This window comes from Bos grunniens, chromosome 15, assembly GCF_055505025.1.
Source record: "Bos grunniens cultivar Pamir isolate PY7600 chromosome 15, Bosgru_T2T1.0, whole genome shotgun sequence".
Taxonomy (NCBI): domain Eukaryota; kingdom Metazoa; phylum Chordata; class Mammalia; order Artiodactyla; family Bovidae; genus Bos; species Bos grunniens.
Genome location: NC_141179.1, coordinates 24,853,310 through 24,868,401, shown reverse-complemented (window position 1 = coordinate 24,868,401; position 15,092 = coordinate 24,853,310). Strand labels below are relative to the sequence as shown.

Below are 15,092 nucleotides of genomic sequence, written 5' to 3'. Positions count from 1 at the left end.
CACCTATTTTACAATCAGATTAGTTGAGTTTTTATTGTTGTCGAGTTGTAGAAGTTCTGTATATATTCTGAATATTAACTGTCTATCAGATATATGATAGGCAGATATTTTCTTCCATTCTGTAGATTGTCTTTTTCACTCTTTTGATTGTGTCCATTCATGCTTTTAAAGTTTTTTACAAAGCTTGATTTAGCTGTGTTTGTTGATTTTTATTTTTGTCTATGCTTTTGGTGTCATATCCAGAAAATCAATTTCGTGAAACTTTGTGTTTAACGTTTTGAAGAACTGCCAAACTCCATTCCTCTAGCTCCCCCAGCAACTGCATGACTTTACGTTCCCACTAGCACTACGCGAGGTTCTAACTTCTCCACATCTTCACTGACACTTGTTATTTAGCCTTCCAAGTGGGTGTGAAATGTTAATCTCATTGTGGTTTTGATTTGAATTTCCTAATGGCTAATGATGTGAAACATCTTTTCATGTGCTTATTGGCCATTTGTGTATCTCCTTTGGAGAATTGTCCATTGAAATTCTTTGCCCATTTAAAGTTTTTTTTTTAATTATGTATTATTTTATTATATTAAAGTTGGTCTTTTTATTTTTCAGTTGCAGGAATTAATGTATTCTGTACATAGTTCCCTTACCAGATAGACAATTTGCAAAATTTTTTCTCTCATTTTGTGGGTTGTCTTTTCACTATCCTGATGGTATCCTTTGAAGCCCAAAGTATTTATTTGATGATGTCAAATTTATCAGTTTTTTCTTTAACTCTTGTACTTTTAGTGTCATCTGGAAGACGCCATTGTCTAATCAAGGTCATGAAGATTTACCTATTTTAAGACTTATTTTACCTCTTATCTTGAGGGTTTGATCCACTCTTTGAGTTCATTTTTGTAAATGAAGTGAGGAAAGAGTTAAAAGTCATTTTTTTGCCTGTGGCTATCCAATTGTCCCAGCACCTTTTGTTGAAAAGATATTTTTTCTCTGTTGAATTGCCTTGGTACCTGTGTTGAAAATCAGTTGACTACAACCATGAGGTTTATTCCTGGACCGTCAATTCAGTCCCACTGATTCTGTTCCATTGATCCATACATTTATTCTTAGGCTGGTAGACAAGGTCTTGATTATTAGTTTTGTGTTCTTTGTGATTTTTGTCTTTATAAATTATTTCATTGCTCATGTATAGAAATTCATTTAACTTTTGTTCATTGATGGCTTATCTAACCACCTCTTATTATTCATTATGCCCATTTTCCATAGATTATTTTGGGCTTCATTGTATATGTGAATTATCAGTTTTGTTTCTTACTTTGCATTCTTTATTTTTTCAACTTTTATTTTCTTATCACACTACCTGGAACTTTGAGAGCCACGGTGAGTAAAAGCCCTCACAAGAGACATCTTCATCTTACTCTTGGTTTTAAAGGAAATTTCACAATTCAGTATAAAGTCTGCTGTGGGTTTTCCATGGATAATTCTCAGTCTAAAAATACTTTTTCCCTTCCTACTTGGCTTGGAGTTTTTATTCCTTGATAGAGGTTGAATGTTACCAAATACTTTTTTCTGTATCTATTGAGATGATCATTTTTTCCTTTAATTGTTTAGATGATGAATTTTACCAGTCTCTTTTCTAACAGTAGCTCAGTATTTCATTTCTACAGTGAATTCAGCTTGGTCTTAATATATAATCTTTTGTGGTGTGTTAGCAGGATTCTGTTTGCTTATATTCAGGCTTTTCACGTGTGTGATCGTGCGTGAGCTTGTCATTTTGCCTTTCTCTTACTGTCCTTGATTGGCTCGGGATGTGACAAGGTGTTATGCTGGCTGTGTAAAGTGGGTTGAGGAGTATATTCCCTATTCTCTAGAGTAGTTTGTGTGAGATCGAAAGTACCCCTTTTTTGAATGTTTAACTTTTAGCTGCTACTTTACAACAAGTACATTATTTAACCTTCAGGTATGGGATATATTTCTGACCCTGTGAAGTAAGGCTGCAAAAGGGGGTGTTTGATTCGTTGTACTTCAGCAGCTTGTTGTTACTGTACTGTTAGCTAATCTTAAGGTTACAGTGTGGCAGTAAGTTATTACTTTGACTCTGGCAAGGAGTAATCAAGTTGTTTTTTCACAGATGAGCCATTGTAGTGAGAGCTAATTTTGTGACTGCTTTTACCTTTTTGCCTTTAATATAGACAATATAGACAGAAAGGCAGTGTTTCCTGCATGTAGACTAATTAAATTTCTGTTTATCTTACAGAAGTGATAGACCTTACTCACGATAGCAAGGATGATCTTCAGGCTGCCATTGCTTTGAGTCTGCTGGAGTCCCCCAAAATTCAAGCTGATGGAAGAGATCTTAACAGGTTATTGACTTAATTTATAATCTTTGCGCCACACCTTAGTGTGTAGGTTGAAGACAGTTCTGCCAGGCTTCTTTAATTGCACCTAAATGAAACTTCTTTTACGAGAAAATTTAAATTCATGTTAGCTTACTTACTCTTTGGTTCACTTTTGAAGAAGCTAAATATGATAAGAGTCTTACTGCAGCCTGCTGTCTTTGAGTTGAGTAGAAACTGCAAGGTATTGTAGTTTTCAGTTGATAGGATGGAAACCAAACTAGTGCAAATATCTGATAAATACATATTCTCTTTTTTTTAAGGTGTCTATGAGTTGGTATTCTGTTCATAAACCTTGAGCCTTTGTAAACTTTGAGAGTTACATTGTTGGCTATTTGAAAAGGAAAGTTATCATTAACTCCCCTGTCTCAGAAGTGACTAGACGGATATATTTTTTGAATTGGTACTGATTTAGTGTTGGTATTGTTCACAAATACCCAGTTCCAGGGGTGGCATGTTAGTTTGTAGACACGTTGATCACCTCCTGTTGCGGAGTTGCTTAGGACCATGATATGTGTGTGAAACAGTTTGGAGGCGCTTATCTTTCGCAGAGTGTCTCTCTTACCTCTTTCAATGGCAAGTCTGAAATAAGGCACTTTCATTGAAATGTAAAACTTTTAATAGTCTTGAGTCTCAACTCGGTTCCATCAGAGGCCTTACTGGTAATAATCTCTGCTAGGAAGAATGTTAACAACTTTATGTTTAAACCTTACTTTTCATTTATGTTAAAACTAAAGTTATGATATGCCCAGTGATAACCCAGTTAGTAGTGTACCTGGCATTTTGAATTTCCTATGAAAGGTTATCTACAGCCTCCTTATTGTTGTTTAACTCTTTTCTTTTTGATGTGTGGTATGTTGGCACAATATAGGATGCACGAGGCAACCTCTGCAGAAACTAAACGCTCAAAGAGAAAACGCTGTGAAGTCTGGGGAGAAAATCCCAATCCCAATGACTGGAGACGAGTTGATGGTTGGCCAGTTGGGCTGAAAAATGTTGGCAATACATGTTGGTTTAGTGCTGTTATTCAGGTATGAAATTTTTAAGAGACAACTGTGTCTTTTGGAGATAGTTTTGTAATGTATTAAGCTGAAATATGAGAAAAACAGCTTTGAAAAAAATGGAGAAAGATAAATAAAACTGGAGCATTTTCCCCACGGTATGATTGTATTTCGGTTACTTTCTTATGTTTCGGACCTAGACGCTCTGGTGTCTAAAGCGGGCAGTACTGAAAACAAAGTCTTCTGTGCTTTTAAATAGGTTGAGTGAGTGGTGTGTTACAGCAGAGCACGAGTTAATTAACAAGGAGAAACCCGTCTTTGAGAGGCTATTGTAAGGGACCAAGCAGGAAGGAAATGGTCGCGGCCTGGAATGGAAAAGTGGCATAAACTGTGGAAGGTGGGAATAAAAACATTCTCAAGGTGTTCAGGAGATCAGATGTATAGAGCATGGCAGGCAGCCTAGTAGGGATATGTGCAGGAAGGGTTGAGGAAGACCAGATTTCTGACTTGAGCTACCAGGTGGGCAGCAGTGCCGTTTGACACCAGAGGAGGAATAATTTGCATGTGTGTTAAACGTGGGGTTTGGTTGGTTTTAAAACATGCTGAGCTGTAGGGTCCACATGGACTACTGGGTAGGCAGTTGTCTTTGTGAATCTGTTGTTCAGTAAAAGGACCTGGGCTGCAGATAAAATTCTGGGAATCAGTAGCCTGTAGTTGGTGATCAAGCCCTGTGGATGGATGGATGAATTACCCTGGGGAGCGTGTTGCCTCTTAAACTTAACGTGGCTGCAGTGCAGCACTTGACCCCATCCTGCAAGCTTCTCCTTCATTGTACTTGACAGCAACCCAACTGCTCAGCCAAAAACTGAATCCTCTGCTTCCACGCATAAAACCCATGGGTTCCTTCAACTGACTCCTTGCCTGGCACTGTTTTAGCGCTGGGGAAACAGCAGTAGATAAAACAAGGCCCACACTCCCAGGGAGTTTGAAAAGAGTGGGACATACAGGATACAAATTACATATCAGGTGGTGCTAAGGACTATAAAGACGAATGAGAGTAAGAGGGACTAGAGAGGAAAGGGGTGCTGTTCATTCAAGGGGGTTGGGTAAGGCCTTTCTGCCATGGTGAGCATCCGAGCAGAGGCTGGACTTGGGCGAGGCATTGGATGGGCCATGTCGTTACATGAAGAATGTTTCTTATGATCACATAAAGAATGCTGCAGACGGCAAGTACAAAGACTCAGGGTCAGGAGCTTAGTACGTTGAGAAATAGGGAGAAAGCTGGGACTGAGTGTGACCAAGGGGGAGTAGCAGACAGCAGTGACAACAGCGGTGGTGGAGGTACGGGGAAACCTGGGGGTCATGCCGAGGACTCAGGAATTATGAGAGGTGGTAAGTGTCGGAAGGTTTGGAGCAGACAAGTCCTGTGAGTCTGCTTCCGCTTTAAGCGGCTCACTGGCTTCTGTGTCGAGAATAGGCTATAGGGCGTTCATTGGGAATTAGGGATGCCAGTCAGTTCTTTCCTTTTGAAAGAGAGGGAGAGAGATTGACCAAGACTGAAACCCCGCCCTGAGTTGACGTCCCTCCTGTGAGAGATGATGATGAGGAGACAACTGAGAAAAGTTTCAGAGAAAGCATGGGAAGATGGGACAAGGAGCGTGTGGGGAGGGCTTGGTCTCCAGTAGCAAGAGGGCAGCAGAGTAACAGCAGAGGACAAGGAAGAAGTGATGACTGCTAACTCAGGTTGAAATGGTTCCTAAATTGTCATTTTTTCCTCTGAAATAAGCACCACTTTCTGAGACAGCGTGGAAAAGATGACAGAATCTCTTTAAGAGGGTGAAAGTTAAAAAGAGTTGTCAACAGCGGGAAACCAGTTGGCACCAGACCACAGCAGTAGAATTTCTAAAAATATGAAGCTCTGCTTGAGCTTATAGACTTAAACACATAGTGGTATCAGTGTGCCCTGCTTTATCGAGACTTTTTCTCTTGGCAGTGCTCCACACTGCTTAAGTGGAAAATTAAGTTCATCTACGTTGGAGGATTTGCTGGGTTAGATGAAAGAACGAAAGGGCAGTTTGAGAATTTAATGAAGGGTGGTTAAAGATCATGGGATCAAAGCTGGGGAGAGGGCAGAATGATGACAGGAAGGAGGTAATGACTGGGGAGACAAGGAAGATACTCATTTGCTTGGGTTCCTGATGACGTCGAAGCACAAATCTCCTGTGGGCCACTGGGCCACTGAACACATGAGCCAGAGGACAGGTTATGGTTCCGGAGGGGGGTGTTCTGAATTTGAGGTCTGACCTCTGGCAGTTGTTTCAGGTACTGACATATCCTGGGTGTAGATGAGGATGTAGAGATGGAGCCGAGGAGTAGGTCACGAGAGGTAAGATGCTCAGGGAGCCAGCCGGAGGTCCCCGGGCTGAACAAAAGTACCTGTGCTCCCTCCATGAATATAAGCCAGACAGCTGCTGTGTGCCTAGTGCTGTTCTGAGCACTTGAGATACAGAATTGAACCAAACCCAGACTGAGCCTTGCCCTTAGGAAGGTAGATTGTTATGAGGCAAGATGGACAAGGAACAGTAAATAGAAAATAATAAATTGCTGGAAAACTTAACTAGGTAACTAGATAGCTAAGTTTCTATACTATGTTAAACTGTGGTCGGTGTGGTGGGAAAGAGAGGAGGGTGAGGGAGACTGGAGCTGCCTTGGGAGGGCGGGAGGAGTTTCCCACATCGACTGCGAGATCAGGCCAGGACTCTTGAGGGGCTGAGACTGGAGCACATGCCTGGGCAGCAGGCAAAGGGGAGAGCCCATAGCTGCCGGGGGCGGGGGCAGGGGTTGGGGGTGTTCCAGGCGATGGGACCTTCCTCGTAGGGCCCCAGCATGGGCGCGAGCTTGGCATGTTCAGGAGACTTCAGAGTCCTGAGTGGCTGGAATGCTCGGAGTGGAGGTGAGAGTCATTGGAGGTGTTGTTGGAGAGGTAACTTGACTTTTGTTCTGAGTGACATGGGGTGTCTCATGCGGGTTCTGAGCGGAGGAGTGATGGACTCTGGCGTGAGTTTTCAAAGGCTCCTTCTGGCCCCTGAGGAGAGCAGAATGGAGGGGTGAGGATGCAAGTGCTGAGACGTGTGAAGGGGGCTGCCGCAGTCGTCACCACGAGGCGTGCTGGCCGGGGCCAGGCTGGTGGCCGTGGGAGTGGAGGAGAGGTTGGAACCTTGATTTATTCCCAGGGCAGAGCTGAGAGGGTGTCCCATAAAGTCACCTAGGAAGGATGGCGGACTTGGGGTAGTCAGAAGACCTCTCACCAACGTGACGGTCTTCAGTGACTCAGGAGCTCTGTTTTGGTCACACATATTAGAAAGATAGTGAGAAGGACCTGTGTGGAGAGTGGGCTGGTAGAGAGGAGGTTCTGGAGGCAGGGAGATGATGTGTGCAGAGCAGGGAGTTGGATTAGGTGCTTGGGACTGAGGGAGAGGAGGTGGTTATGAATAAAATAGTGCCCCAGAGGCAGAGTGCAACGGCCTTCTTACTGGATGTCAGTGGTTAGTAAAAAGAAAGGGGTCAAAAGATTATTCTGAAGTTCTAAACTCTGATGCCTGGAGGAGGAGGATGTAATTAGTGCTAGAAAGACTTCAGGAGAAGCAGCAGATGGTGGACGGCCAGTCGGTATCGGACTGGGAAATGTGTAACGTTAACTCACACTGTCGTCGTTTTTAAGAATCACAGCATCTTTGGGGGACACCAGACTTTGGTGAAGCTGCAGACATGCAGTGAGGAGACTTGGGAATGTAAAACCATTTTTCTCATGGTGGAAGAGAACTCCTGGAACTTTCCTGTTAGCAGAACAGGGATGAAACTGAGAGGAGTGGAGATGGGCTAGGTAGACAGGGGAGGTGGGAAGAGAGGAGAGCAGGTGGCAAGCAGAGCTGAGCATTCCCAAGGCCTGGCTCCAGAAAGAACTTTGCTATCCCAGCCTCACCTGACTGAAGTTGCCAGGCCAGGTGTCCACTCCTCCTGTTGGCTGAATCCCAGTGGAGCTTGTGATGTTCCCAGTCCAGGTGTACTATTGGCTGAAACCTGCAGAGCTTGTGATGGAGTGTGGGAGGTTGGAGGCCTGTTGTCCACCCAGGCTGCCCCTTCAAGAGTTCCGGTCTATGGGCTGGAAGGCTTTTTCACTGGAGGAGTATGGTGGGATGAGGAGTTAGGGTCATACAAGAGGTTTTTTAAAACATCAACTTTTAAAAGAGAGTTAGTTAGTCATAGTTGGAAAAATGTGTAATTTACAAGCAATAAAAAGGAATTCCTTTCCCTAATTCTGCCAGTCCAAGATATCTATTATTATAATTTCTTAAAATACAGTACTTACGACAGAGTGGAGAATAATGAACACAGCTGTACTCACCACCCAGTTTTAGAAAGAAATGTTTCAAATCCCTGTACTATTGAGTCCCTGTTGTGCCCTTCCGCACCTTCCTAGATACACCCACAGGGGTATGTAACCCTAAACAGTGTACCGTGTTGTTTTATATGATTAAACTTCAGGTACACAGCATATACTCTTACTTTTCTACACGGGATGTTTCTGAGATGCATCCATGTTGATACATGTCACTTTGGAGCCTTCGTTTTTACTGTGTATGTGTCCGTTTTATGAAAACGTTGTTTCTACAGTATTAATGACTGTATAATAATCTGCTGTGCAGGTGCACTGTAGTTTATGTAATCTTTTCCTATTAGCCATCAGGTTGCTTCTAGTTTTTCTCTAAAAAGGATTAATATTCTTCCTGCTAAATTTTTATACATAGCCATTATTTCCTTAGAATAGAATTACCAAGTTAATGGGTTATACACATATTTTTAAGATAAAAAATATTTTTTTGCTGCAGTTATTTTGAAAGAAAGGCTATTAATCCATTTCCTTCTTTATTTCAGTCTCTGTTTCAATTGCCTGAATTCCGAAGACTTGTCCTCAGCTATAGTCTACCACAGAACGTACTTGAAAATTGTCCAAGTCACACGGTAAATTGATGTTGAGGACTCTTCACTGTTCAGCCCCTTTCATCCCAAAGACCTTTGGATTTTGGTTAAAGCTGGTGACTGTGATGTTCTCTGGCTTCTGCAACATTTGTTTCCATTTCCTGATGACCCCTTTTATTTCTTTGTGACAAGAAATAAGGATTTACAAAAACGTGAAGTTAAGCAGGAATAAAATGATAAAAATAGTTCTAAGAAAGCAACGAGTCACTCTGGTGGCCTCAGCTTTTCTGCCACTGGGCCTCCTTCAGGCTCCTTCAGCCATTTGCACTGAGTGATGCAGAGTAGATGACGTGACGCTGGAGGCCTGGACCATCATAGAAGAGATTTCAGCTCATTCTTGCCAAAGGGGGTAGCCTTCTGCCCAGATCAACCCTGCCCCGCCAAGGTTTCACCATGGTGATGCTGTTCCCAGCAGGAGGGAGGGCAGCGGCTTTAGAAAGGGAGCACTTTTGCTTTCTGATAGCATTCTGTCTCTGGCTTCTGTCAGTACACAGGTAGGCTTGGGTTTAGGGCAGTCCCCACCACAGCCCTTATCAGAATGCCGGTAACAATTTGAGACCTGACTCTGATCCAGATCTTCATAAATGTAAATTAGGGAGTGATTGTTAACAGTTTTCTCTTTACGTGTTCTGATTTTCCAAATACGAGGTTATAAGTACGTATGGCTATCTTTCCTGCAGGAAAAGAGAAATATCGTGTTTATGCAGGAGCTTCAATATTTGTTTGCTCTGATGATGGGATCAAATCGCAAGTTTGTCGACCCTTCAGCAGCCCTGGACCTCTTAAAGGGAGCGTTCCGATCCCCTGAGGAACAGCAGGTACAGGAAGCCTCTCGTCCTGGAGCTTGCAGTGATGCCTTGCGACCATCACTGTGATGCTGCTTTGTCTCGGCTGTAGAATAAGCTGTGAACGTGACGGTGTGGGGCTTCAGTGCCCGCTTTTGCCCTTTATAATGCTTAAGGAACGGGCGGTGAAAAGGACGGACATGCACGTGTGTGTTGTGTAGAGGAGGCTGGCGGTGCTAAAGGAAAGAAGTAGGAGAAAGAATAGAGTTTTCCAGGGGCTGCTGAATTAGAAAGGAGTTTGGAAGATACCTCAGTGAGTCATGGCAAAGGGTCACAGAGGAAAAGAAAGTCCGTCCTTTTTCTGCACCTTTGTCTTGGAATGGCCCAGATCGAAATCCTAATTTTAAAACTGTCTAAACCCGAGTTCAGTAGCTTTTCTGAGCGATCTTTCTTGTCTAGTCACAAGTCTATTCCTTTCCCTATCTCCTGTTAAAATCAAAACTAGCACTGTTCATACAATTACTTTTTTTTCTCCTCTGTTTGTCTAAAGGTCCTACAGTTCTACAGAATTCTCAGAATATTTAAAAATGTTTCCTTTCTCCCCACAAATCTCCCATATAGTCTGTTCTTTGAAACCTTCTGAAAGGCCTAGCTGGAAGTGTTTGATAGTTTGTTACAAATAGCCGTGGCTGGAAGGGGCTGCGTTTCCTTCTAGTCAGAGATCCTAGCTCCCCGTGTGCTGTCTGCAGCCTTGGGCTCCAGTGCTCCTTGTATCTTCATGATATTTGGACCTGAACAAGAAATCTTGTGCAGTCATAGAGCCTTACTCATTGGTGGGGTAAGGGCAGAGTTTCATTTGCCCACATACAGTGTTGAGTCTAACTCTTCTGCACTTTGTGCCTCTCTTACAGCAAGATGTGAGTGAGTTCACACACAAGCTCCTGGATTGGCTGGAGGACGCCTTCCAGCTAGCTGTTAATGTTAAGTGAGTGCGGCGGATTTGTGCATTCTCCTACTCATAGCAGTTCACTGAGAGTGATGATACAGGAGAAGATTATTCTTCTCAAGTAGAAATTACTGATTTTTTACCAAACCCCATGGGGTAACCACTCATATTTGTCATTGTTTATCCCCCTTGCCTTTGGTTTTCCCCTCTATAGATAATCACATTAACCTGTAACTTTTTACTAAAAGGGCCATAGCTATTAACTTTAAAAAGTCAACACCTGTGCTGTAAAATGTATTGAAAGGTCAAATCAATCCTTGATGTGAGAATGGAGCTGTAATATGAATACATTGAATTTAATTGTTTCAATTACTGACAGAAGTAAAATTCAAGGCAAAGAATATAAATACCTCTTACCAAATATAGATGCAGAGGTATTTGTTTCCTAAGCTTTTTTTTTTTTTAACTCTACATGGAAGAAGTATGTATCATAAAACAGCTTTCCAGTACATTTAAGAAGGGATTATAGAAATAAACTTCTCTTTCCATTTCTATTGTGCCACCAGGAAAACTTTTTCATTTGAAAAACTGCACAAGAGGGCTCATTCTTGCTTTTGTACAACTTCTGTACCTTATATACTTCTGTCACTGGATATGGATGTTATCTACTGAACAGACACACATACATGTATTTGCATGTATGACTTATTAGACTTTCAGCTCCTTAAGACGAGCAATCATGCCTTTGTGTCTCCAGAATTTAGTACAGTGCTGGGCATATACTTGATCAGTGAGGTTTTGAACTAAACTTGTTCAGTGAGTAACTAATCCTTTAGACCATACCTGGCTCTTAATGAAAATGTTTTATTTTTGTTTTTGAATGATTGTTTGGTTTAGTATATTGCTTACCTCATCCAAATGGTACAGAATTGTTTCCTTGTTTTAAAAGTAGCAATCCCAGGAACAAATCTGAAAATCCAATGGTGCAGCTGTTCTATGGTACTTTCCTCACGGAAGGGATTCGTGAAGGTAAATCCTCTGCTCTAAATGTTAATTCTCAACTTGTGACCACATGTGTATTTACTGTGGAGAGGCTTGAGAGTCAGACAAATGCAGGTCTGAATACTAGTTCTGCCTCTTTGATGTGTGTGACCATGGACAAGCTCCATGATCCTGGATCATGAATCCTCAGTCTCTTCATCTGCAAAATGGGCACAGTGTTTGTTGCAGAGATGTTATATTGAATTGTATAATATTGCCCAGCCCAAACCTGGTATTAATATCAGACGTACACTGATATTTATCAGTTTTCTCTGTTTTTTTCAGACATAATATCTAAGCTCAAAGTTCCGTTGAGTCAGACTGCCAAAAATGTGTATCTCTTCTAGTGGCTTATCTAGCTGCGCATTGGACACATGGCCAGTCGTTCCGCATCTAACCCTTGTCATCTTTTACCCTTCTGATAGCCTCCTTAAAACAATCTATAATCGACTATCATCACTTCCCCAAAACAGCATTTCTTACTGTTGTATACAACTAGCCAAGTGTTCCAATACCCTATTTGTTTTATAATTTTTTGTGTATATAAATGAGTAATTTTACGTATGTAAAGATACGTGCACTTCCCTATGTGTATACTTTTTACAGTTTGTGTTAATCAGGATCAAATGTGGTTTGTTTGTGACTGGTGATATATGTCTTTTCAGTTTTTTCCAGAATCTACAGACTATCCCGTCCTCCCATTCTTTCTTCCTCGAAATACATTTTTTTTTTTTTTAAAGAAATTGGGTTGTTCTCTTATATTTTCTACAGTCTAGAATTTTGCTCTCACTTATCTGTGATATAGTTTAGCATATTCCTCTTTGCTCATCATTTCATAAATTGATAGTTGGATCTAGAGTTTGGCCAGATTCAGGTAAGGCTTTTTAATTAGTCAAGACTAATCTGTAGATGGCGGGACAGTCTTTGATTAGGAGGCATGTTACCTCTGGTTGTCTTTCTTTTTTATGAGGTTAGCAGTTGTCAGTGATCTGTGAATGGATCCACTGGTTCATCAAGGCCATGTATACTTCTAACCTGATTTCAGCAAATTGCTGAATTAAGAAGATACTGTTTTTGTGGTGCCAGGAAAAAAGCTTTAGAAAGCAGTAGTGATGCCTTTAAAAAAGCAATCTGTCTCTTTGCCTAGGAAAGCCCTTTTGTAACAATGAGACCTTCGGCCAGTATCCCCTTCAGGTAAACGGTTATCGTAACTTAGACGAATGTTTAGAAGGGGCCATGGTGGAGGGTGACATTGAGCTGCTTCCTTCCGATCATTCAGTGAAGTACGGACAAGAGGTGAGTTGGATATTTTTGCTTTTGCCAATGACAAAGCCAGTTAAATAGGACTGAGCTTTTGGGCAGGCTGTTTTCACATCATGTATTAAATAACTTTTTACACTTAGCAGGACTTGTACTAGTCTGAAGTATCTCATGAGTTGGTAAGAGTAGTGAGTCTTAGTGTTTGATAATTAAATTCTTGTATAATTTGAGTTAATCATATAAAGGTTGTATGCTGCCTCTGATGTTTTAAGTATGATCAAGTTTCTCTCTTTCTGTTGAAGCCTACCTGTACCTGAGTAGGGAGAACCCACTGCCTCCATATTTTCGGAGGGTAAAAGTACAGTGATTAATTCCTATGGTATGCCATTTAGAATATCTTCCCTATTATAGTATTTACTGTTCTCAGTTGTAAATTCTGCCTTTTCTTTAAATTTTTTTAAATTTAAGATTCATTTATTTGTTTTTGTGGGTTGGAAAGAAAGGGGGAAGGTGAAGGACGGGTAAGGGTAATTAATATCTCAACATTCCCATTGGGTTAAAAATTAGTGAGTTATATTGTAGCATAATTGCCAGCACCACACAGCTTGACTTATTCTCCTTTCATCATACATTTTGAAACAGAATTGTGCTTTTTATGAGTCCAGTCCAGTAATTACTTAAAAGAGGAGGAAAATCTTTCTTGAATTTAACAGGGAGCCTGACATGAGCCTTGTCAAAGTACATTAGCTGTAGAGCAGTGTTAGAACCGGGAGAGAACTGTTGCCTCCCTGGCTTTTCAAGGAGCGTGTTGATTCCTGATTGGGAGGCATACCATCTGTGTCATCTGTACAGAGCTGACGCATGCTCTTACAAAAGAGAGAGTGTTTATTCACAACTTGGACCTCTGGAGACTTTTATTCAAGAATCAGACCTCTCTATTAAAAAAAATAGATGGAGAAGGCAATGGCACCCCACTCCAGTACTCTTGCCTGGAAAATCCCATGGACGGAGGAGCCTGGTGGGCTGCAGTCCATGGGGTCGCGAAGAGTCGGACACGACTGAGTGACTTCCCTTTCACTTTTCACTTTCATGCATTGGAGAAGGAAATGGCAACCGCTCCAGTGTTCTTGCCTGGAGAATCCCAGGGACGGGGGAGCCTGGTGGGCTGCCATCTGTGGGGTTGCACAGAGTCAAACACGACTGAAGTGACTTAGAAGCAGTGCCTGTTTAGATTTAGCTCTGAGGAGGTCAGGCAGACTGTCTGGTTCACCTCATGCCAATAAGGGTACGTGGAGGGAATATAGCTATTTGCATCTTTGGTAAAGGGAACATTTTAAAGTTATTGGTATGAACCTCTGCCACACAGGTGAATTGAACAGAAATGCCTTTCCTGGTTTAGTCTTTCCTCATCTATGATCAGTGACAGTTGAGATCTTTTTTTAATAACTCAGTGCTTTTCTTGAAACTCAAGGTAACTTAATAGGTTGATTTGACAAAGTGCTTTGTGATATCCATAAATTCTTGGAATTCAGAGATTTTTTTCAGAACCCTCAGAATCATGAGGCTATTTCAAATTTTGTTTTTAGTAGTAAAGGGGATTCAAATTGTGTGTGAATAAGTAGTATAGAGGATGTGTACACGTATTAGTCTTTTTAGACAATTTTGAATTTGTTGGTTGGGCTAGCTATTTTCTCCAGGTTTTAAGCTTCTTAAATGCTGATGATGTAGTGAATGATATGTAGATTTTTGGTGCAGTTCACATATTTAAAGGTCATTATTTCTGATGATGATAGTTGAATTAAAATGTTGTTCACTGGCTTGTAAGTTCGGGGTCTTGAGGGGCGTTTAACCATATTCTGTAAGAAGGCATGATTCTGTGTGGGTGTTTTAACTATTTGGGGTTAAAAAAAATTTCAGTATGAGTTTGATTTGAATATAAATTCTATACCAAAAGAGAGTCTAATGAGGGATAGTTTAAATCTGGCTATTGCTGTTTCCTAAACTTTTATCTCCTGTATTTCTACTCTTGATTTAGCGTTGGTTTACAAAGCTACCTCCAGTGTTGACCTTTGAACTCTCAAGATTTGAGTTCAATCAGTCCCTGGGTCAGCCAGAGAAAATTCACAATAAGCTTGAATTTCCTCAGATCATTTATATGGACAGGTGAGTTCTGTGGTTGATTGTCTTCTTGATGTGCTGTAGCAGAAGTAAGTTAATGTAATATCCATAGTACTCTTCTGGAGGTCTTGATAATATGCAAATTTGGATTCAGTGGATCTAGGTGGGGGCCCGAGAGTTTGCCTTTGTAAGAAGTTCTCAGGGTGATGCTATTTTCTGATCTCTGGACCACAATTTGAGTAGCTAGGCTTTAGGTGAAAGCTCTGCTCTCTGCAATGATGGACAGTATGTGGAGTAGCTGCTGTGTATTTCTTTCTCATCTGAATACTATTTGTATTCCTGAAAAAAATACTAGACAGACTGACAGAATTTTAAGTCTGTTTTATCAACATATAGTTTACATACAAAGAAATGTTACCATTCTTAAGTGTACAGCCAATGAGTTTTGATGAATATATGCAGTCAAGTAACCACTGCCACAGTCAAGATACAGAATATTTCCATCACCCAT

General features: G+C 41.3%; 1 protein-coding gene across 24 annotated transcripts in view; it reads left to right on the top strand.

Annotated features, from left to right (window-relative positions):
- USP28 (ubiquitin specific peptidase 28) overlaps positions 1-15,092 on the top strand; it is a 65,415-nt gene that overhangs the window by 27,638 nt on the left and 22,685 nt on the right. For 12 of the 24 annotated variants that reach the window (XM_086339300.1, XM_086339289.1, XM_086339296.1 and 9 more), the window contains exons 4-11: positions 2,252-2,357; positions 3,262-3,421; positions 8,327-8,413; positions 9,112-9,249; positions 10,128-10,201; positions 11,115-11,191; positions 12,351-12,499; positions 14,499-14,626. In XM_086339300.1, the coding sequence (XP_086195426.1) occupies positions 2,252-2,357; positions 3,262-3,421; positions 8,327-8,413; positions 9,112-9,249; positions 10,128-10,201; positions 11,115-11,191; positions 12,351-12,499; positions 14,499-14,626 (919 nt within the window). Of the gene's footprint in view, positions 1-2,251; positions 2,358-3,261; positions 3,422-8,326; positions 8,414-9,111; positions 9,250-10,127; positions 10,202-11,111; positions 11,192-12,350; positions 12,500-14,498; positions 14,627-15,092 lie in introns of all 24 variants that reach the window. The other 12 variants (XM_086339288.1, XM_086339295.1, XM_086339290.1 and 9 more) reach the window with 1 other exon arrangement.